The 25,334-nt window shown below is 38.5% G+C and overlaps 1 protein-coding gene and 1 pseudogene across 3 annotated transcripts; both read left to right on the top strand.

The window, feature by feature from the left end:
* The first annotated feature begins 276 nt into the window (after positions 1-276).
* Dars2 (aspartyl-tRNA synthetase 2, mitochondrial) lies at positions 277-24,700 on the top strand. 3 transcript variants are annotated; one of them, XM_047521351.1, is made up of 17 exons: positions 277-889; positions 1,510-1,609; positions 2,938-3,004; positions 4,918-5,019; positions 5,447-5,542; positions 7,238-7,361; positions 8,072-8,118; positions 9,135-9,241; positions 12,490-12,559; positions 13,242-13,421; positions 14,546-14,653; positions 16,915-16,977; positions 19,743-19,895; positions 20,642-20,860; positions 21,077-21,187; positions 23,089-23,164; positions 23,843-24,700. In XM_047521351.1, the coding sequence occupies exons 1-17, from the start codon at positions 763-765 to the stop codon at positions 24,055-24,057; spliced, it is 1,965 nt and encodes a 654-aa protein (XP_047377307.1). In that variant the 5' UTR covers positions 277-762; the 3' UTR covers positions 24,058-24,700. The 3 variants fall into 3 exon arrangements, with proteins under 3 accessions (XP_047377307.1, XP_047377309.1, XP_047377308.1); XM_047521353.1 differs by lacking the exon at positions 23,089-23,164 and having other exon boundaries at positions 23,843-23,975; XM_047521352.1 differs by lacking the exons at positions 4,918-5,019; positions 5,447-5,542.
* Positions 9,293-10,548, top strand: LOC124961921 (ankyrin repeat, SAM and basic leucine zipper domain-containing protein 1-like; annotated as a pseudogene).
* Positions 24,701-25,334: the final 634 nt, after the last annotated feature.

Below are 25,334 nucleotides of genomic sequence, written 5' to 3'. Positions count from 1 at the left end.
CAGGGCGTCTCCCTGATCCCCCGCCCATTTCGGGTCAGTGAAGCAACCCAAGACTCCATTTTAACTGAGGTCAAGGCCGAACGACTTAGTCATTGTCAATTGCGCAGCCTGCTTTCCGGTTTTCCGCGGGTGCGAAGCTTTCCCTCCCATTTCCGCCCGTAGTAGGCATGGCGGCCGCACCGTCTTTCTGATTGGTTGAAGGCCTTCTTCTAATCCTGCGCGCTGGCTGGGCGCGCAGAAGGACCATTGGCTTCCCTCCGTGGTCTGTGCGTGGTTTCCGGCTTAGGAGCGCTCGGGTTTGGTTGCCTTCCTCTTGCAGAAAACCCTAGGTCGGCCGCCAGGTCTGGGAGACGTTTCTCCTTGTTTTCCGACTCTGCCCGTGGGAGTCTTCGAGAAGGCGGGGAAGAAGGCCGGGTGACGGGCCTTTCAGCGTCTGAGGTCCCGGCTCGCGCCCGCGCCGCGCTGCAGACTCGCCCTGCGGTCACTTGGCGCAGCGGCATTGATAGAAGTGGAAAGTGATGCACTGAAGCGAGAGAGGGCCTTCCCCTGACCGCTCACCCATGGACCTCCAAAACCTTGCAGATTTCTGTAGTTGGTAGACGCTCGTACCCGGCCCTTCAGCGGAGGAGGGCTTAAATGTTGGAGAAGAGTAGGAACTAAAATTTGAAGGGACTTCGGTGTATTTCCAAAAGAGTTTTGACCACTGTTCAACACCGACAGCGTGGGATTTGTGATCGTCTCCCGCCATCCTGGGGTCTCAACATGTACTTCCCTTCTTGGCTAAGTCAACTATGCAGGGGTTTATCCCGACCTATCGGAAGGACCACCCAGCCAACCTGGGGTTCTTTCTCCCGAAGTCTGGCGCTGAGTTCACAGAGGAGAATTCCAGGTGAAAACGGGGAAGAACCTGTTTTCTGCAGCCATTTCTCCCCAGTCTTGATAGCTGTATGTATGGAGAAGCGGATCATTTCCTCCTTACTTTCCTTATAATGCACTTTTTTTCATTGTTTTGTTTTTAAGACCATAGAAAGGTACCCGCTTTGTAGGCTGTTCTACATTTGGTTGATGTACAAGTAGGAGGGGGAAAAAAAAAAACTTTCACATTTTTAATAGTTTTCCTGTGTGCAATTGGCTGTTACACACTAGTTTCATACTACAGCTATATGGTTACTACACCATCAAACATCTGTAATTCCTAAGATCTTGCGAAAGAAATGTGTAAGATTTAGAATTGGGCAATTAGAATTTTAGGTCAGTGCAAGTGCTAGATCCAAAAGAGCTAGATTTTCTAATGCAAGGCCAAAATTTACATTCAGACAGTTATTCACTTGGCTTTTGACACATTTGCAGGTAAATTTAATACTGGATGAATCCACATGCTCTGACTAATTTTACACATTTTTACCTGAAATATTTAAGATTCTGTGACTTGAAAATCTTTATTTTTAAGCAGTCTGCAAATAATGTATTTTTAATATTGCCCTTTATCCTTTTTTTTCTTTGTTCAAGAATTCAGTAGCTTTATTGCCAGAACCAACACATGTGGAGAGTTGCGTTCTTCTCACTTAGGCCAAGAAGTCACCTTGTGTGGATGGATTCAGTATCGAAGGTAAATTGAGGTATAAGAGTATAGTGGGCCAGGATGCAGTGGCATGTGTGTGTAATACCAGCAACTGGGGAGGCCTCAGCAATTTAGCCAGACCCTATCTCATAATAAAAAAGGGTTGGGGTGTAGCTCTGTGGTAGAGCTCCCCTGGGTTAAATCTCCCAATACCACACAAAAAAAATGAGTGCATGGTGATTGTTTCCCCAAAGCACTTCCAAACCTTTACTAATGTTTTAAGTGGTCATGAGAATAAAAAGCTTTGATTAACTCCTGCAGGACTCTCAAAATACACTGAATTTTTAGTTTTTGTTTTGAAAGGTCTAAATGGTGTCACTCTTAGTAAGTACCAGTACCATAAGAGAATAAAAATGAAGGTTGATCCACCAATGGACTAAAATAGCCCTGAACTGACTAAATCTGAAGAGTTCCTATGACCAGTAACTGGAAATAGGCCAAAATCCTATAAACCAACTTGGAAGCTCGAGTAGCATAGGGAAAAGAGCTTATTTCATCCTAATATTAGGTAGGGGAAAAAACCTAAAAGCATCAACAGTGATTTCTTAAGATCAGAGCCCATTTTTTGTTGTTCATCTCTCTATTCCAGACCATATGTGAGTAGTATGTCCAGGCTAAAGAGATCCAAAATACGTAGGCTGTGTAACCTTCCTAAAGTATGTGTCCCTAGTGGGTGGATGTTTACCCTATAAATTTGGTGGTTTTGTTACCTGAACCCAAAATCTGAAGAGGTTTTCTGTACCTCTTTCAGCTACTAAAGACAGCATGAAAAGTGTAGATTGAATGTTAAAATGTTGAAATTCCTGGGACCTTTTGATGATTTGTAGAGTTGTTAAATTAGTAGTTGGAACTCTTTCAGGAAATTTCAGATTGTATCTTTTTTTAAGAAGAAAAAAACCCTTACATTGCTGTATTTCAGAAATGACCAATCAGATTTCTAATACCTTATTATATTATGTTTGGATTGCACCATGTAAAAAGTTTCCAAACTTCATAAAATTTTCTTATGAAGAGTTAAGTCAATGAAAGCTTCTTTTAATTTTAAATCTGCTTTTTCTTTAATAAACATCTGTAGATTAGTAGGCTATATAAATAACCAATAAAAGTTGAAATTGAAAAAAATCACTTGTTTTCATTAATAAGCAATGTAGATAACAATTACATGAATGTAGTAATGGGAGTACATAGTTATTTGTAAAAAAAGAACATGAGAAATTGCTTGCGGTTTTTGTTTGTTACTGAACTGATTTTCTCTGCTTAAATTTTGGGCTCAGAGATTTTATCTTAAAATGTTCATTTTCTTTTTCTTCAATCAGGCAAAACATCTTCCTAGTCCTAAGGGATTTCCATGGTCTTGTTCAAGTTGTCATTCCCCAGGATGAGGTAATAGAAAGTGTTCTACTGTTAAAAACTTTGATGCTGTAGTTACAGTACACTGAGTAGTTTGATTGATAAGTATGTTTGAGATTTTAAATTCAGAGACTTATTGTTAATAAAAACTAAAAACTACCATAAGCAAGATTAACATGCAAAACTAAAAAAGTCTGTGCAACTCATGTCATAGACAAATGGCTTCTCTAGTAGCTAAAAGGCTACTATAGCCAGGCATGGTGGTGCATGCCTGTACATTCCAGCGACTCTGGAAGCTGAGGCAGAAGTATCTCAAGTTCAGAGCCAACCTCAGCAACTTACTGAGGCACTAAGCTACTCAATGAGACCCTGTCTTGAAATAAAATACAGAAAAGGGCTGGGGATGTGGCTCAGTGGTTAAGTGCCCCTGAGTTCAATCTCTGGTGCCAAAAAATAAAAATAAAAGATTACTACAAATCAATTAAAAAAAAAAAAAAAAAAACAGACCAGTAGGCTGGGAATGTAGCTCAGTGGTAGAGCACTTGCCTAGCATGCATAAAGTATTGGACTTAATCCCCAGCACCGGAAAGGAAAGAAGTAAGCAAGCAAGCAAGCAAGCAGGGAGGGAGGGAGGGGAAGGAAAAGAAAGAAGAAATTTACAGAAAATATAAATGACTTCCAGACACATGAACGTATACCCAGCCTCACTCATAGGTAGAGCAATGTGAATTAAAACTACTAAGATTGTTTTTAACACATTGACTTGACAACACACTTGTTTGGGAAAGCAGGTGCTCATGCATTCTTGGAAGGAGTACATCATCACTAGCTGTATGGAAAGCAACTTGACAGTATCAAAATTACAATTGCATATATCCTTTGAACTATTCATTCCACTTCTGGAAAATTATTTGACAGTTATCTTACATCTAGACTTACACAGATGCAAAATGTCATACATACAAGAATATTCATTTCAGGATTATTTTTAATAGAAAAAATTGGGGAACAACCTCAGTGTCCTCCAATAAGATACTAGTTTAAAAGACAACATGCATACTTTACAATGGGATATTCTGTTCAGTCATGGGGGAAAAAAATGAATCTCTTTACTAATAAGAAAAAAATCCAAGATGCATTGTTAAATGAAAAAAAAAAAACCCCACACACACAACAGGACATAGAAGAGCATGTAGGATGCTGTTATCCAAATGAAAAACAAGGAAAGAGATGGAATGTGTGTTCACTGCATGTGTGTGTGTTTCTGTCCATTGTGAAATGAATCTGCTAACATCGGGTGCTTCTGGGGAGGGGAGCTGAGGTCCATGAGGACAAGGATAGGATGGAAACTTCTATTTTTATCTTTCTATACCCTTAACTTTTTGAGCCCAGTGAAGGGAACACCTGCTCTAACATACTTACTATTCATATTAGATAAAAGAACTGCTATCATGCCCGTCGGGCACTGCTGGTGCCTAGTTGTGGTAGTTTTTACAAATACTTATATGCCAAAGGAAAGTAAGATTTGCTCAGCTAAGTAAGAACAGTGAACCATTTGGGGAATGAGAAGTTAGAGGTGACCATAGCTAACCTAGACATGCCCATTCACTATGATACATTTTTGCTGTTGGATTTAACTTCCCCTTAGACCAACCCTGGAGACAGTTGCCTTTTAAGCATGAGGGAGCTGTTTGCATTACTAATAGTTGTTCTTATTTTCCTTTGAGGAAGTTTTTAAAACTCTTAACTGATAGTTTTACTTGCTATATTGCATGGAGTCAAAATGAGGGTGCAGTTTACCAAGTGTTACATAAAACAGTCATTTTGTGGGAAGTATTATGGCAGGTAAGCTGTGAATATTAACATTTTTCTAAACCATAAACTTTCAGCTACTGAAGATACCTGTAAGTTCATTTTTTTCTTGAAATTGTTTTCCTCTCATGTAGTCAGCTGCCTCTGTAAAGAAGATTTTATGTGAAGCTCCTCTGGAATCTGTGGTGCAAGTCTCTGGAACAGTCATTTCCCGACCTCCAGGACAGGAAAATCCAGTTAGTAGTTTAGAAACTGTTTATATAAATTTTACCTGTTTGCATTTGCAATGTCTTTATATACATTCAGGCAACATAGACCAAGTACCTGTTGGTTATTAGGCACTAAAACCTCAGTAAGTTCTGTAGATGAACCTATAGATTTCAGCATCTTCATTAATATTATATTAAACACATCAATATAATTATGTATACTAAGACATTTGTTAATGTTGACAAAGGCATGGTGATATTTGATGATATCTCAGTATCAGCCATGGATAGGCACAAAAATGTCAAAGCTGTGCACAGACATACATGCTTTTATACTATACACTCTAAGCACCTACACATTTTACATCTATAAATAATGCATGTGTTTTGTAAATGTGTATTGTGTACATGTCTTGATCAGTGATTTTTAAACTAGGTCTTTTCTATCTTTAAGAAAATGCCAACAGGTGAAATAGAAATCAAGGTTAAAACAGCTGAGCTTTTGAATTCCTGCAAGAAGTTGCCGTTTGAAATTAAGGACTTTGTGAAGGTACCAACTTCTGTTATTAATAAATGAGAATGTCTGGAAAATGTTGATGACCAGAATTTTCAGAACTTTTTCATGAAAATGTTTATCTTCTACAAAATTAAACATCTTACTATAGATGTATCACATATGGTTCTGTTAATTCTGTAATTAACAAATTGTTCTTAAATAGTAGCAGTTCATTAAACTGTTGCAGTCTGTAAACGCCTAGAGTTTTTTCAGACAGGTTGAAATATGAGTCTGTTTTTAAGACTAGAGGTGTTATAAGTTTTTTGTTACTCGTTAACATTTTGAAAGAAAATTTATATCTATCTTGGAAATTGTCAAATGGTATAGGGGAATCCTGCACCTATTAAATTTAAGTCTGTAACAGTGATAAAATTGTGGTTAGAGCAACTTCCCAAGCCCAAACATAAATAGAATTACTATAATTTAGGAATTCTTTGTCAAAGTTTGAGGGGTAATGGGAGCTAGACAGCACTGGGTAAGTATACCCAGATGATTTTCAACTGGTTCACAATTATAGACTTGCATGTACCTCTTTTTTTCTTTTTCACTATGGTGCTAGGGATTAAATTGGAGGCCTCACATGCCGTGCCAGTGCTCTACCCAGCCCTACATACCATAATTTTTTTTTAAAAATATTTTTAGTTGCTGATGGACATAATACCTTTATTTTATTTATTTTTATGTAGTGCTGAGGATCAAACCCAGTGTCTCACATGTGCTAGGCAAGCACAAGTAATAATTACAGAGTTGACCTTATTATGAAAAAGAAAATATACAGTTTTCCCAAGATAAGTATTTAGAAAGAAGTTAGAGGTGGGCTGGGAATATAGCTCAGTTGGTAGAGTGCTTGCCTTGCAAGCACAAGGCCCTGGGTTCAATCCCCAGCACCCCAGAGCAGGGGGAAAAAAAAGAGGTATTTCTTACTATTTCTGTTTCTAGTATCTAAGGAAGGAGCTATTCCAGGTGGAAAGTATTTTTTTAAAAAGTTGCTCAGCACAAAGAGGGATGCAGATTTACAGCCTTGAACATAAGCGTACCTTACCACGTTACTGCCAGGACAGCAGAGGAGGCTCCATCTGCCATCCATTTGCATTCCTTATACTTGTAGTCCAGGGTCCATCCAGAAATAAGTCAGCAGTTTTTGATGTGGTTGGTTTTTTGTTTGTTTGTTTGTTTTTTGTTTTGTTTTGTTTTTGTACCAGGATTTAAATCCCAAGGGCACTTACCCACTAACCACACTCCCAGCCCTTTTTATTTTTTATTTTGAGACAAGGTCTCACTGAGTTGCTGAGGTTGGCTTTGAACTTTCAATCCTCCTGCCTCAGCCTCCCAAGCCCACTGGGATTACAGACATGTGCCACCACACTCAATTGATAAGTCTTTTTAAAAGATCTTCAAACACTTAAAATTTTGTTTCACAAGTCAACTGTGGGCTTTAATGAATGGATAAGTGTTTAATAAAATAGGTAAGTTTCAATTAGTGAAGGGTGATGTTAATACTCATAAATAGTAAGAAACGTGAAATCTGTACTAGTAACAAAGTTAGAAATTGTAGGAGTTGAGACTAGAAGGTATACACGCAGTGCAGACAGCATGTTGTAGGCTACCTGGTGATCGAAGCTGAAGACAGAGCTTAAGATAACACCTGTAAACATTCAAAAAATCAACAGAAATCTTTTCATTTGTTAGAAAACAGAAGCCCTGCGTTTGCAGTATCGCTACTTAGACCTGCGTAGTTTCCAAATGCAGTACAACCTGCGACTGAGGTCCCAGGTGGTCATGAAGATGCGGGAATATCTTTGTAATCTGCATGGTAAGGTAAAGTGTGAATATCCTTTGGGGCTTTTTAGCATCTCTTAGGTTTTATTCAGTTTTATTTTATCCTCCTCCTATCATGGGTCAGGTATTGGCAGAAGTTTGGAATTAACTCCATGTGTAGTTTTTGAAGAAAAGTTCATATACAGGTATTATACCGTAGAGCATGATTTAGTCACCAGTTGTTCATGGATCACGGATACATCCTTTTAAAGGTAGTAATGCCTATTACATTGTTTAGCCTAGCATTCTCCATCACTATAGAAGGCAGGACGGCATTTTGGTTGTTTCTACAGTATAAGTTTGCCTAACTTTTTATTATGCTTATACATCATTTGTTGGAACCTTGGAAATGGCTTGTGTATTTAACTACATGCCTTGATCAATTCTGGGGTTTTTCCTGCTCTGTTTTTGTTATTACAGTTGCTATACTAGCAGAACATTTTGAATACCAGAACAGTTTAGTAAACAAGAATCCATCAAATATTTAGGATTATTTCACATCAAAAGTATCAGCTTTATGAACAAAACAGAATCTTTTAGAAAAACTTCAGATTCTTTGACTTGTAAAAACCAATAAAATTAGGCATGATAGCTTATTTTAGCCAAAATTATTAATTAAAGAGGAGCTTCTCATTTGTTGGACTGTAGTATAGACATATTTGACAGATTCATATCTATTAAATTCTGATGTTTCTTTCTTTTTAGGGTTTGTGGATATAGAAACCCCAACATTGTTTAAGAGGACCCCAGGGGTATGTATATTGCTGAAATAATTCTAATAATGTCCTATTAGTTGTAAAGTGGACCACCTTGCTTTTATATTCGCTTGGTCCACTTTTATTTTTATTTTGTTTCATTTTACTTAATGCCACAGGATGGTCACATTAACTAGAGTTTCTTTTTTTTTTTTTTTTGCGGTGCTGGGGATTGAACCCAGGGCCTTGTGCTTGCGAGGCAGGCACTCTACCAACTGAGCCATATCCCCAGCCCCTAGAGTTTCTTAAGAATTGAGAAAATTATTGAGTCAGCATTTTGAGTCAGAACTCTTTTTTTTTCACATGAATTTTATTTCCCTTGCAATTTATAGATGCAAATTATTAATGAATTGGTTCCTTAAAAACAAAATCCTTGTTTGTTAAGAACCGACATTTCAGCCAGGTATGGTGGCACATGCCTATCATCCCAGTGACTTGGAAGGCTGAAGCAGGGGGATCACAAGTTCAAGGTCAGCCTCAGCCACTTAGCAAGATTCTGTCTCAAAATGAAATAAAGAGCTGGGGATATAGCTCAGTGGTAGTGTCCCTGGATTCAATCCCCAGTACAAAAAAAAAGAAAAGTGTAAAAAACAAACAGACATCTCTAATTATGTGTCAACTGAAAATTTTATATATACATAAAATTTTATATATACATGCTATCTCTTCTCTGTGCTGGGAGCAACTCTCCTGAAACATATATTGTAGTCCAAGCTTCTCTTCACCCCCATCTTGGTCAGGAGCACTTCTCTGTTGTCTGTATTGGTGCTGAGACAACAGACACTGACACATGATATCTCAGCAGCTTGCCATTCCCACATTCCCTGACCTCACTTATCCCTAGCCACAGCTTCCAAGAACATTGTCCCTTTCAAGGAACATTGACCCAGTACATTGGGGAATGTTGCTCTTTAGTTAATTTCATCAATGAGCTGAAGTATCAACTTCCATCAGTCAGTTGTAGCTTGGGTTTATTTTTTTAATAATGTCTCTCCTCTCCCTCTCTTTAAAAGGGTGCCAAAGAGTTTCTAGTACCATCCAGGGAACCTGGAAAGTTTTACTCTCTCCCTCAGAGTCCTCAACAGTTTAAGCAGCTTCTGATGGTTGGTGGTTTAGACAGGTGAGTTTTTTATGCTATTAGTTGTCAAAAAATGAAAGAAAGGGAAGGTAAAAGGCCTGCTCCGGGGTGGCGGTGGCTGGCAGAGAGGAGAGTAGCGATAGTGAGGATGACAGCTGGCAGATTGGGTACCCCAGAAATTAAAAAGGCTGTTGCCAACAGAAGAAAAGAATGCAACGTTCAAGAAGGCATTGACCACTGGAGATACTTCCTTAGTGGAGGAGCTCCTGGACTCTGACATTAGTGTACATTCCAGCTTTCAATATGGATGGACCCCTCTGAATGTATGCTGCTAGCGTTGCCAATGTAGAGATGGTTCGGCTCCTTTTGGACAGAGGTGCTAATGCAAGCTTTGATAAGGCTAAGCAGACTGTTGATGACTGCATGTTCTGCTTGTGGCTCTGAAGAACAGATCTTGAAGTGTGTAGAGCTGCTACTTTCAAGAAATGCTGATCCAAATGTAACTTGTAGGAGACTGATGACTCCCATTATGTACGCTGCACGGAATGGCTACCCTCAGGTGGTTGCTCTCCTGGTTGCACATGAGCAGAAGTGAATGCCCAGGATGAGAATGGTTATGCTGCTTTAACATGGGCAGCACGTCAAGGTCATAAAAATGTAGTTTTGAAGTTGCTTGAACTTGGAACTAATAAAATGCTACAAACCAAAGATGGAAAGACACCAAGTGAGATTGCAAAAAGAAACAAACATCTTGAGATCTTCAACTTTCTTTCTTTGACTTTTAATCCATTGGAAGGAGATCTTCAAGAGCTAACTAAAGAAGACGCTATTTGTAAACAATTGACAGCAGATCCTGATAAAGGAAAAGATCATATATTTGGTTCACACACAGAATTTGGAGATCTGGAAATATTTTTACATGGTCTTGGACTGGAACATATGACAGACTTACTAAAGTTTGGGATTACCAATAAAGATCAGCAAAAAATTCTGGCTGCTGTTAAAGAACTGGAGGTAGAAGAGATAAATTTTGGAGAGTTACCTGAAGTGGCAAAGGTGGAAGTCAGCTGCAAAATGAACAGGAAAATGATCCAACTCATACACCATTAGTGGAAGAAGTATCTACATGGAAGAGTAGAATTTTGAAGAGGACAGCTATTATAATATGTGGATTTGGGCTGATTCTTTTCATTAGTAAGCTAACATTTCAGAGAAAATAACCCTAATATTTGTTTTAAAATTATGTATGTACATCGTATTCAAATTATCCTCATATTGCTTTTAATAACCATCTGTGGTACAATATCATTTCATTCTTTGCCTATAATCCATAGGAAAATTATGATAATATAAAGCAGAGAATTTTTCTTTAGAAAGTGATTTTTCAATTTGAGTTGTAAATATAGTTTATTATATTTTGTTAATTTTGATCAAGCAGTAAATTATACCTAATCATTTAGTTTGAACATACAACTAAATCACATTCAAAATAAAAGTTTCATCTAATATTCTTTTATTTTAAAGTCTGTTCATCATAGATAATCTTAGAGACTTTGTAAAGAGTTCATAAGTCAATAACTTTACTTTAGTTCTTATTGACCGCTTCTGTTACTACAAAATAAGGACTTTCTTGCTGCATTTTTTGAGTTATATTTTTAGGAAATTATTGATTTTGAAAACATTTCATAAAATGCAAGGGACGAAGGTAGAATGTAAAAGTTCTTAATTGTGGATTAAGTACATAGGAAAAATATTCCAGATGTAAAATACAAAAGCAGAAAATCAGAATAGTGTGAAAAGCATAGAGTACATTAGAATTTTCCATGTAAAGTATTTCTGAAATATAACCGAACATGGGTATAACATTCTGAGGGATATTCTGAAAGTGGAGTTTGACATAAATTTTTACACATGTAAAACAAGATTTATTTTATCATAATCAAAATGTTGATATTCAGATTTTTAAAATGAAGTCAATAAAAGGAACAGTCCCAATTTAGCAGGCAAAATGGTATTTAAATCTTGTGGAATTAAAACTGATGCAGTTATTTAAAATTGCTTGAGAAGTAAACATCATGTAAAGGGAAAGAATTCTTGAAAAAATCTGTGATGATTTTAAACTCGTATTTCTGTAACTTTGTTGAAAAATGTGGAAATTGTACTGCTCAAAAGTAAACTGATCATACTGTAAAAAAGAAAGAAAGAAAGAAAGGGAAAAATTCAAAAAATTGCCTCTTGAGGTTAGAAAATTTATAGGAGTTCAAAGAGTACTTATAAAATACCCTGAAAACTTTATAGTAGTCATCATTTGGCAAAAAGTTACTGCCAGGCCCAGTGATGCACACCTGTAATCCCAGCAGTTCAGGAAGCTGAGGCAGGAGGATCACGAGTTCCAGGCCAGCCTCAGCAACTTAGCAAGATCCTGTTTCAGAATAAGAAAAAGGCCTAGGGATGTAGCTCAGTGGTAAAAAGCACCCCAGGGTTCAATCCCCAGTACCAAAAAATATGTTTTTAAAGGTCTGGGAATGTAGTTCAATGGTAGAGCACCTCTGGGTTCAATCCCCATTACTGAAGGTGAAAAAAACTTATTTGGTAGCTACCCTGTACAAAGGTCTATGCTAATAAATTTGACAGGGGTTAAAAAGAAAAGGGTTCTGTTGTCATAAGTTAATGAGAGTGAATAAAAACAACTAAAATAAACCAAAATATAAATGCATGGAAATTTGAAAACTGTGATCTGGGCTCAGTGGAGTGAGTCTGTAGTCACAGCTACTTGAGAGGCAGAAGGTCACTTGAGACCATCCAGCCTGAGCAACAGTGAAGCCCTGTCTCAAAGAAAAAAAAATTGGCTGGCAAACAAAGTATGAAGAGGTTTGAAGTTACATTGAAAGCATTGTGAGCCACACCCTCAGAGACAGCTGCGTTTCAGCAGAGGAGGATGAGCATTCGATGACGCAGAACAGGAAGCCCCCTTGTGTTCCTACAGCAGCGGCACCTCAGCCTGCCAGAGCAAGAGTAAAATGCAGAGAAGCACTGACTGGAAGAAAAAGCACCGACTGGTTTGCATGACACTCTAATTATGACTGTCCTAAGGGGCCAGAGAATATTTTAGAAATAATGTATAGAATAGTAACTTCTCATGGATCAGCTGTGTACCCAATTAAAGTATCTTAAAAAATAAGTTTCTTATGTCCTTTAGGTAACAGGATTAATTTACTTCATAGCCTGCATTATGATAAACTTTAGGGAAAGATTATCATGACTCAGTTGATGCCGTCTTTCACTTGTAGATACTTTCAGGTTGCCCGATGTTATCGAGATGAAGGTTCAAGACCAGACAGGCAGCCCGAATTTACTCAGGTACGAAGTTACATGAGCACCAGGGAAGTACCTTTATATACCTTACTTCTCATTACACAGTACCCCTTACATACTCACCTGCATACCCCATATAAACTCACCTGCAGTTGAGGCTCTTGTTATCCAATTTTTGGTCTATTTCTTGTATCCTTCTCATGAGGAGCGTGGTCATCAGCTGAGGAATGCCAGAGGTGCCTACAATGTTGGAATGTTCCTGATATGAAAGTTCTTAAGGCAAATTTCTTGCACATTTAAAAATCTCATAATTCTGTATATTGACATTTAATCTGTTTATCTGTGGACATATCAAAGCCATTGTGATTTGGTTTCTGCATGATAGTATATTGATCAGTGTGATAAAGTGCAAAAAATCAAAAGCTATGGAGTTGGACAGACCTGGGATCACATATAGCTTCACAACTTCCTAATGGCAGGTACACAGGCAAATTACCCAGGCTCTCTGAACCTTAAGCCATGAGTTGGTTGTGGAAACTAAGCAAGTTGATGTAAGACATTAGCATGGTGCCTGACTTAAAGCAGATATGTAATAATATTTACACTGTCGCCATATATTGTATTTTTGGTGCAGAATCCTGTGGTAATTTGAAAGCAGAGAAATGTATATATAAATATAGTGTGTGTGACTGTTCAAAATAGTTTCCTTGTGTTATTTTGATTTCAGATTGACATAGAAATGTCTTTTGTAGACCAGACTGGGATCCAGAGTTTAATTGAGGGTCTGCTCCAGTATTCCTGGCCCAGTGACAAAGACCCTTTGGTGGTTCCTTTTCCTTCCATGACCTTTGCTGAGGCATTGGCTACCTACGGAACTGATAAACCTGACACTCGCTTCGGGATGAAGGTACTTCTCCACACTTTTCCAGAACCTTGCTCCCAAATAGTTCATTTTAATGAAACTTGCAAGGGTTATACACTATTAGATCACATTTTTTTTACCTTGTTACAGAACACAGCAAGAAAGAATAAAATAGCATGTTAGCATTAAATTGCTTTTTTTGCTTCTATCTAATGTGTTTCAAGATCCATTTCTTTTTTTTTTTTTTTTTTTTTTTGCGGTGCTGGGGATCGAACCCAGGGCTTTGTGTTTGCAAGGCAAGCACTCTACCAACTGAGCTATCTTCCCAGCCCTCAAGATCCATTTCTAAGAGCAAGATACTTGTTATAAGTTTTTATTACAGTACTTCCTAGTTGTTGATTATATGGACATGAATAATAACTTGAAAGAAAAAATAGTATTCTAATTCAATTTTTTTTAAGCCAGAATGGTAGTTAGAAGGCAAATGATCCAGAGTTCTTCATTTTCCTTGGTCAATAAAGAACTCAAACACTTGAAGACATTTATTCAGATTATTAATATCTATGTGTATGCAAGGACAGGAGTAGAATTTATATAGAGCAGTTTCATTACCAGGCCTTTCATTATTTGCTCTGAGAGAACAATATCCCTTGAACTTTTTAATGCTGGTGACATTTCTGAATCTCAGTTCTTACAAAAATTCCTTAGAAATTGAATTCTGCCTGGTCTTTAAAGTCTGTACTCATTTCTTAGAATGGTAGATATGATGCACACAGTCATAACTGTACATATAGCTACCAACTTAACTACTTATTTCTCCCTTTGTAATATGGAATAGTGGGTCTTAAGTCCCAACCACGTGGGTTAAATTTTGGCTCTGCCACTTACTAGCTTTGTCATCTTTGACAAGTTACTTCCTTCTCTGTGCCTCAGTTTACTCATTTATGAAATGGGGATAGAGTGTCAACCTACTACTCTTGTGTGGATGAAATAAATATTTGTAAAATACATGTTATAGTGTTCAACCCTTGAGCATTGTGCTTAGCCCTCTGTGAATGTAAATATTATCAAGATCTGTTTCCTTCTTTGAAATCCTGTTTGTTTGTAAAATGTTTTGAGATAAAAATGACTTCATGTTCAGTTACCTCTTTTTGTTGCCCTTTTCCCAGATTGTCGATATCACTAATGCATTCAGAAACACAGAGGTCAGATTTCTTCAAGATGCACTTAGTAAGCCCCAAGGAACTGTCAAAGCCATGTGTGTCCGTGAAGGCGCAGTAAGTGAAGCACAGTTCTGTTTTCTCTACTATGTGTGTTTTGGAAGTAAATATGTTTAACACTGGCACATTTAAACTTGAGGAAGGACTATTCTTTTTAAACAAAATTATGTATTGAAAAGTACATATTTTTATTCAAAGTCTAACAGTGTCCCTAAAACTTTAAGTAGAGAACAATAAACCTGAAGAATGTGAGTTTATATTCGACATCTTGGGCCCTTTTTTGTTCTTTCTTTTAAACAGTGCTGTTGTACTTCATTTGGATAATTTCATCGGAGATACTTTATGAGCATAAACACTGAATAGGATTTAGTATTTCATCCATAATCTCATTTTATCCAAAGGCTCCTTAGCCCCATAGCTGCTCTAGCATAGTCCTCGCCTGTTGATTTTTGTGTTCTGAAGATTCTGGCCTCAACCGACCTCCTCTTTAGAAGGAGGTGGCGCTGAAAAAGCAAAAAGAGAGTTAGGAAGAGAAAGGAGAGCATTTGGGCTGAGCGTGCACCACCTGTAAAGTGGTAGAACACGTCTGTTTACTGTATTCATTCCAGAAGTTCTTGAATCAGAACTATTTTCAAAGACTGTACTCATTTGGATACATAAGTATATTAGTATATTTAGAATGGGGAAAGAACTGTGTCTCATTACTATTTATTCACTTCCTGTGTTCAGTGGAAAATAATTTGGTATCCCTACTCTAGTTCGGATAACAAGTTATTCAGGTAAGCAAAGGATAACTTATTGCCAGTTGGTATTATTCACTGTGTTTTAAGTGTGTCTTTTCTTCCCTAAGTAGACCTGGGACCTAGAGGAGTATATATCATTTTTTCTTTGTATCTCTTGTTCCTAATGAAATGCCCCATGAGAATAGCTGATGATGACCAGTGTCTCACTTAGAAAGACATTGACATAATTTGAAGTAAGATGCAAAGAATTATAAGAAACTGGGGCTGGGGAGATAGCTCAGTTGGTAGAGTGCTTGCCTTGTAAGCACAAGACCCTGGGTTCGATCCCCAGCACCCAAAAAAAAAAAAAAAAAATTGTAAGAAACTTAATCCAGTTTAGAAAAAGCAAGATATAAAGAATTTTTAAGAAACCTGAAATACAAGAATGGAGGAAGGAGGGACTGTATAGAGGGAAAAGAGGAGTGGGAGGGGTGGGAGGGGTGGGGGGGAAGGGAAAAAAAATAACAGAATGAGTCAAAACTATTACCCTATGTAAATGTATGATACAGTACACAAATGGTATGCCTCTACTTCATGTACAAACAGAGAAATAAGATATATCCCATTTGTTTACAATAAAAATAAATTTTAAAAAAAGAAATAATAAAAAAAAAAGGAACCTAAAATAAATTCTGAATCCTTTTGTGGGTGTGAAAATTTTTTTCTTGCACAATTCAGTTGTATTTTAATTATTTAGCCTTCATATTCCATATCCAAAGCCTTCTGTGGAATACAGACACAGCTATTTCCAGTGAGGCCTGCATAACTGGGAAAAATAAGATCTGTAATAAGCTTTAAAAACACGTCATATAGCCGGGCATGGTGGTGCATACCTCCCAGTGGCTTGGGAGGCTGAGGCAGGAGGACCACAAGTTGAAAGCCAGCCTCAGCAACTTAGCGAGGCAGTAAGCAACTCAGTGAGACCCTGTCTCCAAATAAAATACATAAAAGGGCTGGGATGCGGCTCAGTGTTCGAGTGCCCCTGAGTTTAATCCCCAGTACCCACCTCCTCCCAAAAGAAAGGTGTTATTTAGAAGCCTCTTGAAGTGGTGCATGCCTGTAAGCTCAGGTACTCGGGGGACTAAGGCAGGAGAATTGCAAGTTTGAGGCCAGCCTTAGCAACTTAGTTAGGCCCTGTCTCAAAAAATAATATTTTAAAGAAGGACTGGGAATGTAGCTCAGATGTAGAACACTCCTGAGTTCAATCCTTCATACTGAAAAAGAAAAAGAAATTTTTTGTCATTTAGAGAGTTCCGGTGGCTTTGGTGGGGTTGGGTAAGGTTAAGGCAGATGAGATGGGGCATCTGGGATCTGGTTTTCCGTACCTCTTCCTACTCCATTGTGGGTCCTCCTAAAGGACAGGGTCAGCCTGAAAGATGGCAGGAAAATTTATCCTTTAGTAGCAGAAATTAAATTTTTATTAAATCCCACTACTGCAATGAAAAAACACAAATATATTTGTGTTCCATTGATGTCATAAACATGTTTATGAAGCTAGAGTGTTGTATTGATGAGTTCACTTTTATTTTTCATCAGAACTACTTAAAAAGGAAAGACATTGAATCCATTAGAAAATTTGCAGCTGACCATTTTAATGAGGTAAGAAATTAATTAGAACTAATTTTTTTTTTTCCTTTTGGGAATTCAGTATTTTTAACCGATTGCTTGAACTTTTAAGATATCATTAATTTTGAGGGTCTTGTTATTTCAGATCACTCTTCTACTTTTTTTCTATTTATCTTAAAGTTATGTTTCCCCAGGGTGTAACTCTTAAGACTTCAATTTAATTGGATTAACATTAATCAGAGTATGAAAGCTCAACCAACCACTCTCTTTTTAAATAAAGGTATTTTAATTCAATTCAGAAAATACATAGAACCCTATGTGCTCTATGTATAACAAAAAAGCATCACAAGCGTGAATGACCTCCAGTATTTAGGTTCTTCCTATACCTGTTTTAAAACTCTGTGTACACCTTTGACAGACACATCTTGTGTTTGAGACCCACCTGCCAACACAATGAGACCTCACCTTCAGACAATCTCATTTACCTCCTGTTTGTTTATACCCTATACCTTTTGCTTCAGCCATATCAACATTCTTCCAAGCCTGGCCTGGTGGTGCAGCCTATAATCCCAGCTACTCATGAGACTGGGCAGGAGGATTCCAGGTTTGAGGCCAGCTTGGACAAAACTCTATCTCAAAAGAAAATAAAAGCATCGGTCGGAGATCTTTCTCAGTGGTAGAGCGCTTGCTTAACGTGTTTGAGGCCCTGGGTCAATCCCCAAGCACCAACAAAAAACAATAATAGCAACAAAAAAAATACCCTTGCAAAATTCCAGTTCTTTCTGAGGAGGATTGCTTTGAAACAGCATCTCAATATGGTGCCCAGACTGGTCTCAAACTCATGGGCTCAAGTGATCCTCTTGCCTAAGCTCCCAAATAACTAGGACTACAGGCATGTGTTGCTGTTATTTTAGTTAAAATTAAATAGCCATACCACATGGCCATGATTATTTCTTCTCCCATCTGCCGTTACTGATAAGAAGTTTGTTGCTTGTATAGATTTTTTCCTTTAGAGCAGACATCATTGTTTATTTTTTCCTCTTTGGAAGTTTTCAGCCTCCTGGTCCTTTTTTTTTTTTAATGGTGCTGGGGATTGAACCCAGGGAACCATGCATGCGAGGCAAGTGCCCTAATATTGAGCAACGCCAGGCCTTCCTGAATCTTGATGTTCTGAAATTTCAAGTTTGTACAGCTTTGGATCACTTTTTTTGATACCAGGGATTAAACCCAGGGGTGCTTAACCACGGAGCCACATCCCCAGCCCTTTTTATTTTTTATTTTGAGACAGGGTGTTGCTCAGTTGCTGAGGCTGGCTCTGAACTTACTATCCTCCTCCTCAGCCTCCCAAGCAGCTGCGATTACAGGTGTGCACCACCATGCCCAGCCTGGAGCATATTTTTACTCAAGTGTTGCACACTTGAAGGGCCCTTTCAGTATGAAAGCTCATATCTCCATCTGGGGAAATTTCTTTTACTATTTTATTATTTTGTTGGATTGTTTTGTTTCTAGGGCTAGGGACTGGATCCAGAGACTTATACATGCTGCATACCAACTCTACAACTGACCAGCTCTTATTATTTTGATATCCTTCTTTTTTTCTGATCTCTTTTTAGCATTTCTACTAGTTGTATGTTGAACCCTTTCAGGTAGTTTATATCGCTTTTTTTCCCCACGTCTTTTCCTATCATTTTCCCTATCCTTTATTCTGTTTTCTAGAAGTCCTCAAGTCTTCTGTTGAACTTTTCTTTTTTTTCATATTTGTATTTCCTGTAGCCCTTTTTCATTCTATTTTATTCTGGTTTTATTGATTTTTTTTTTTTTTTAATACTGCAGAATTTCAATTGTGGTGACTCTTGTGCATGTTTAAGAATAAGGCATTTTGAAAGCTGATTAGAAATGCAGGACTATGTGAATGGGTAGGTTTTGGGTGAGCAGCAAGGATACTGGCTGTTACCCTGGGGGCTCTAGGTGTAGAGTCCTTAGCCTTTCCAGGATTCTGCTGGGTAAAATCAGTTCCTTCCTGTGCTGAGGCTGCCTCCATTCCTCCCAAGGCCAGAGCCTCCTGCATCTTGCTTCTTCAGTCACTCCTATACCATTCACTTGGAATCTACCAGAAATTTGCAGAAATTTTTCATCTACTGATATTATTCCCTACACTTCATTCCCTTCACCTTCTTCTTTTTTTTTTTTTCCACTGTGGTGAGATTACTTTTAAAAATTCCTTTCTGTCTGGGGATATAGCTCAGTTGGTAGAGTGCTTGCCTTGCAAGCACAAGGCCCTGGGTTCAATCCCCAGTACCACAAAAAAAATAAAAATAAAAAAATAAAAATTCCTTTCATGCCATGCTCAGTGGTGCACACCTATAGCCCCAGCTACTCAGGAGACTGAGGCAGGAAGATCACAAGTTGGAGACTAGCCTCAGCAATTTAGCAAGACACTGTCTCAAATGAAACAGGATGGGGATATAGCTTGTTTGTGATAGAATTCCCCTGAGTTCAGTCCCCAATACCACAAAAAATAAAATTCCTTTCTTATCATTTTGAAGGGATTTAGGGAAGAGAATAGTGGTAGTCTCATTTAAATTCCACTGGGAGCAAGAAATCTTTGTACTATGAGAAAATAAATCAATCTCACTTTTTAAAAAATGTGAATAAGGATTATAGATGTAGTTTAGTGGCAGAGCATTTGCCTAGTACACACAAGGGCCTGGGTTCAGTACCCAGTATCTCTCTCTCACACACACACACACACACACACACACACACAATAAGTGATTAAGTCTTTTTCTTTATCACAGGAAGTCTTACCTGTATTCCTAAAAGCCAAGGAAAACTGGAATTCACCAGTTGCTAAATTCATACTGGAGAAACAAAGATTGGAATTAATTAGACTAATGGAGATTCAAGAAGATGATGTAGTCCTACTGACTGCTGGAGAACACAAGAAAGCAGTAAGAAAAGTTACCTTCAGGCATCTGTACTACCAATGCTGAATGTTGCCTCTCTTCTCCTTTGTATGTGCACATTTAAAATGACCTGTTGATTTCATGAGATGGAGCTGCATCCACTGTTATGTGTCTTTCAGAATTTTTAATGCACCATATGAAGACTGTAGTCTTTTCATCAGCTGCCAGCCTCCACTGGCATTGTCACACAAATTAGATCTGACTCAGATTAGGAAATCCACCTGAGTAGAGGGTTAATGGTTTTAGTTACATAAACATGAAACACTTTACATTTTTAAGGTTTTGCAGATGAAGGAAATTTAGTAGTTGCTGACTTTTGTACATAGTACAAAGCTAGCCTGGGCAACATAGTGAGATCCCATGTCAAAAATAAATAAATAAGGGCTGGGGATATAGCTCAGTTGGTAGAGTGCTTGCCTTGCAAGCACAAGGCCCTGAGTTCAATCCCCAGCACCGCAAAAAAAAATAATAATAAATAAATAAATAAGATCACAGTAGTCTCTAGGGTTAGATATATTTATCCCCATATTCATCCCTTCTTTGATAAGGGCAGAAAGCAGCATCTGCTGCTTACCATCAAGAAAGCTAACTCAGGGCTGGGGATATAGCTCAGTTGGTAGAGTGCTAGCCTTGCAAGCCCAAGGCCCTGGGTTCAATCCCCAGCACCGCAAAAAGAAAGAAAGAAAGAAAGAAAGAAAGAAAGCTAACTCAAATGTGTCTTCTGTTTGCAGTGTTCTCTGTTGGGAAAATTACGACTAGCATGTGCTGACCTTCTGGAAATGAAGGGTATGGTGCTTCGTGACCCAGCCCTGTTCTCCTTCCTTTGGGTGGTAGATTTCCCACTCTTTCTTCCCAAGGAGGAAAATCCCATGGAGCTGGAGTCAGCCCACCACCCATTTACTGCTCCCCACCCTGGTGACATTCACCTCCTGTACACTGAACCTGAAAAGGTACTATATCTCTATACTTCCAAATAAAAAGGAAACATGTAAATAAGGACAAAGAACTTCAAAGTTTATAGTCTAAAGATAGCTATGACCCAGTTCTGGAAGTTCCAGGAGAAACTGAGCCAGTGGTTAATATATTGTCTAAGTAGCTACAGTGTCTTTAATCTGTAGAACAGAAAGCTAGAAGTTTTTCCTAACATAAAGACTCTATAAATCTAGGTTCGCAGCCAACACTATGATTTGGTTTTAAATGGCACTGAGATTGGAGGAGGTTCCATCCGAATTCACGATGCAGAGCTACAGCATTACATCCTGGCGACACTACTGAAGGTAATATACCATCTAACCTGGCCTCACTGTTTTGTCCTCAGTTTTGTTAAACATATCGTGATTATTTGCTAGATACAAAATAGTTTAGCTTATCTCTTTACCTTTAGTGTAGGAATTGAAAAAGCAAGTAAAAGTAAGGGTAACATTAATGCTTACAATATGCCTGTAACTGTTTATGTACTTTCTATGCATTGATGTATTTAATCCTCATAGTAATCTCATGAGATAGATACCTTTATTCTTTGAAATTTCAGAGATGAGAAACAGAGGCAGATAAAGTACCTTGACCATAGTCACATAGCACAGAGATAAGTAGAGCCAGGAATTAAAGACTGGCTCTTAAGCTCAAGTTGCTAACCACTACACTACTTGAAAGTCACTTCCAAGTCAGGCACAGTGTCTATAATTCCAGTGCCTGGAGGTTGAGGCAGGTAGATCACAAGTTCAAGGCTAGCCTCAGCAATTTAGCAAGACCCTCAGCAACTTAGCGAGACCCTTATAAAATTAAAAATTTTTTAAGTGGGCTGGGGATGTAGCTCAGAAGTAAAGCACCCTGGGTTAAATCCCCATTACCATCCCCCCAAAAAAAGTCACTTCCAGTAACTGAAAATATTGAGAGAGTGAAAAGATTTTATGCCTTTTAAAAGATACTTGAGCTGTATGTAAGGTAGGGGTATATTTTAGTGATATAGAGAGTCCGATAGTATTTTAAAAATTGAAAAAAAAGGGTCTATTCAGTTGCAGACATGAGAATTTGCAGTTTGTCAGCGATTCTCTAGAAGGATAGGGTAAGTTTCATGAAGGAAACCATCCAGATATCTGGTCCTATAAACTAGTTTTGTGGGATTAAGGAACAGGTATGAAGTGGATATGAGAGCAGAACTCAAAACATCAGCGGCCCTCTTTGATTTTAAGGACGTTGTGAAACCTGTGTCCAAAACCCAAAGCTTCCAGTCGTCAGTTTCCAGCCTACCTTTTTCATTCCTTTCACTGTCAAGCTTCTCAGAAGAGTAAGAGTACACTGCTTCTGCCTTTCCTTATACTGGAGTGGTTCTCGGCCCTGCTCTGTTGCCCATTAGAACAGAATCATATGGCTGGAGCTGGTGGCTCATGCCTATAATCCCAGCTACTCGGAAGGCCGAGGCAGGAGGATCATAAGCTCTAGGCCAACCAATTTAGTGAGACCCTGTTTTAAAGAAGGCTGGGGGTGTGGTTCACTGGTAGAGTGCTTGCCTGGTATGTCAAGGACTTGGGTTCAATCCCTAGTACTGAAAGAAAAAGAAAAAATAAAATTGAACCACCTTTCCAGCATTAAAATAAAACCCCAATTCCTGGGCCCCACATAAATAAAATGCTGTAGGCATGAAGCTTGGCACCCATTTGTTTGAAACTCCCCACTAGATCCTGACCTGTAGTCTGGCTGGAGAATTGTTCTCAGACACACTTTGAACACTGCCCCACAAGCTACTCAGTGTCATCCGTCTGGCCTGTGCTTGGCCTTCAGGCTCTCCTGCTTCCCAGCAGCATTTGACACTGTTGCTTTTCCCTTGGTCCCTGTGACAGGACAGTCCCTGCTGCTCATCCTGCCCTTCTGAGCCTGCACCTCCACTTCCTTGGTCTTACTCTGTTCATATTAGCAGAATAGCCATAGTGGTGTTCACTAGGCCCCAGGCACTTTTCTACATGTAGCTGTGATTTGTCTTGTTCCCTTGCTGAACTGTAAACCTCTTAAGTTTTTTTGTTGTTGTTTTAACTTTGCCAATGAATCTTTACGATTACTAAGTCTCGTCAAGGTATTTTTTCATAACTCAACTTTATTTTCCCACTAGCACCTAAGCCTTGGATGTGGTACTTAGTGAACCTTCAGTATACCTTTAAATGGAATATCTTTTGAATTTCAGGAAGATGTGAAATTGCTGTCCCATCTGCTCCAGGCTTTAGATTATGGGGCACCCCCTCATGGAGGAATTGCCTTAGGTAAATAACTTGCCCCTTTTTTTAAACTAAACTTCATTCCATAGCACTATCTCAAATTTGGGCTTTCAGCCTATGATAAGTGGAGGGTGGAGTTGAGTCCAAGAGTTCTATGAGAATGTAAGTTTGTTTTAATTTCAGTAATGTATTTTTATGTATTTAATTTTTGGTGCTGGAGATTGAACCTAGAACTTCACACATGCTAATAAGCACATGTCCTAATTAATATTTTTAAAATATATTTTACCAGTTAAAAATTTGCATTTGAAAGGTTTTTATGGTCCTGGGAATTGAACCCGGAGGTGCTTTACCACAGAGCTACACCCCTACCTTTTTTTTTCCCCCTTGAGGCAGGATCTTGCCAAATTGCCCAGGCTGGCCTCAAACTTGGGATCCTTCAGCCTCAGCCTCCCAAGTCACTGGGATTACAGGCATACACTACTACCATGCCCAGCTCAGTTCTTTTAAAACCACGGCAAACTGTGAGAGATTCTAATTTAGAAGTTCTCTGTAGAATAGTAGTTCAGCATTAGAGTGCTTGCCTAGCATACGTGAGGCCCTAGGTTTGGTCTCCAGTACTACCAAAAATAAAATTCTCTACAACTTTTATAGAAAAACAAAGTAATTGCCAATATTAGATTTCTATATATTTTTCATTTGCTAACTGTATTCTACTCATAGGACTAGACAGACTGATGTGCCTTGTCACCGGAGCTCCAAGCATCAGAGATGTCATAGCCTTCCCAAAATCCTTCCGGGGACACGACCTCATGAGCAATGCCCCAGATTCTGTCCCTCCTCAGGAACTGAAGCCCTATCACATCCGGGTGTCCTGGCCAGCAGACTCAGCAGCAGAAAGGAGCTCATCGAGTCATTCACACCATCCAGAAAGTTGAATTTGAGTTTTGTCCTCTACGCTTCACCAAGGCTAAAATCAAATCTGGATCTGTCACTCATCTGAAGTCTGTAGGTGAATGTAACCCAGGCAGGATTCTTCACGATAACATATCCAAATTTGACAATATGCTTTTTCTGTTTGGGACTTTTTTGTAAGTTCCTTTTTACTTGGGAGTTTTAAAAAAAAAAAATGACTCTTATTGGAGTAATATAGTGGCTTAGTGTTTTCTAATCATGTTTTTCATGTCTATATGGTAGATTTACTCAGGGCAGGCAATCAAATCATATAGGAAAATGCTTGTCTCTATGGACTGTCAGTTGATGGAGGGTTCCAATTCATCCAGCCCTGATCACATTTCAACCATCAACATAATGCAGTAAAGTAGTATAATTTAATGCACACACTCATAAGTCCGTGTTTCACATTGAGCGAATTATATAGCCCCCCCTTATTTATGTATGTTACTTCATAGGGCTTTAGTAAAGAGAAAAAGGATTTATGAATCAGTATTCTGTATCTCTCAGTTCTTAAGGATAATCATTAGTCCCTGAATATTTTCTTTCAGTTATAAATACTGACCCTAGACCAACCTCAAATATAAAATATGTGATTTTTAGTTGATAAAAATAAAATCTTTAATTACAAAATGAGAATAATCTCAGTTCTGAAATTCTATTTGATCTTCACTTCTGCCTTGAGATTCCTTTGATTTATAGTTTGTAAACACTAAGTTTTATGTCCCTACTTTTCTCAACACTTTAAGCAATACAACACTATAGTATTTGAAAATAGATTCCACCCTAGGTCTAAACTGTAACACCTACAAAACTATGGAGTGCTGGGCATAGTAGTGCACAGCTGTGACTCGGGAGGCTAAGGCAGGATCACAAGTTCCAGGTCAGCCTCAGCAGTCAAGCAAAGAACTTCTCAAAATTAAGTAAAAATGACTGGAGATGTGGCTCCATGGTAAAGTGGTGCTGGGTTCAGTTCCCACTAACCCCCCACCACACACACACAAAAAGCTATGAATGTCCTTCCCTACAGCAGCAAACTGATTCACTTTTAGATAGAGCTTTTCCCAGAACTTTTACCTGTGTGTCCCTCATTTGCTGGTCCTTGCTGGCAGGGTTCCCCTAATGAGGTGTCCAATTCTGCCCTTTATTGGTAGAATTTCTAGAGATGCCCTTTATTGGGTAGGGAAACAAAATTTTACATCCATCAGTGCCATCCAAGGCTATTGGCTTATTTCTAAATACATATACATTTACTGTTCAA

This window comes from Sciurus carolinensis, chromosome 12, assembly GCF_902686445.1.
Source record: "Sciurus carolinensis chromosome 12, mSciCar1.2, whole genome shotgun sequence".
Classification (NCBI taxonomy): domain Eukaryota; kingdom Metazoa; phylum Chordata; class Mammalia; order Rodentia; family Sciuridae; genus Sciurus; species Sciurus carolinensis.
The sequence above is the reverse complement of the archived record's forward strand: the minus strand, read 5'-3'. Positions and strand labels throughout refer to the sequence as shown.

Excerpts from the sequence above, each read along its gene's own strand:
- Dars2 (XM_047521351.1), top strand. The coding sequence starts at position 763 with ATGTACTTCCCTTCTTGGCTAAGTCAACTATGCAGGGGTTTATCCCGA. Across the intron at positions 16,978-19,742 it reads CAGCTGACCATTTTAATGAG|GAAGTCTTACCTGTATTCCT; the intron begins GTAAGAAATTAA and ends TCTTTATCACAG. Across the intron at positions 19,896-20,641 it reads CTGGAGAACACAAGAAAGCA|TGTTCTCTGTTGGGAAAATT; the intron begins GTAAGAAAAGTT and ends TTCTGTTTGCAG.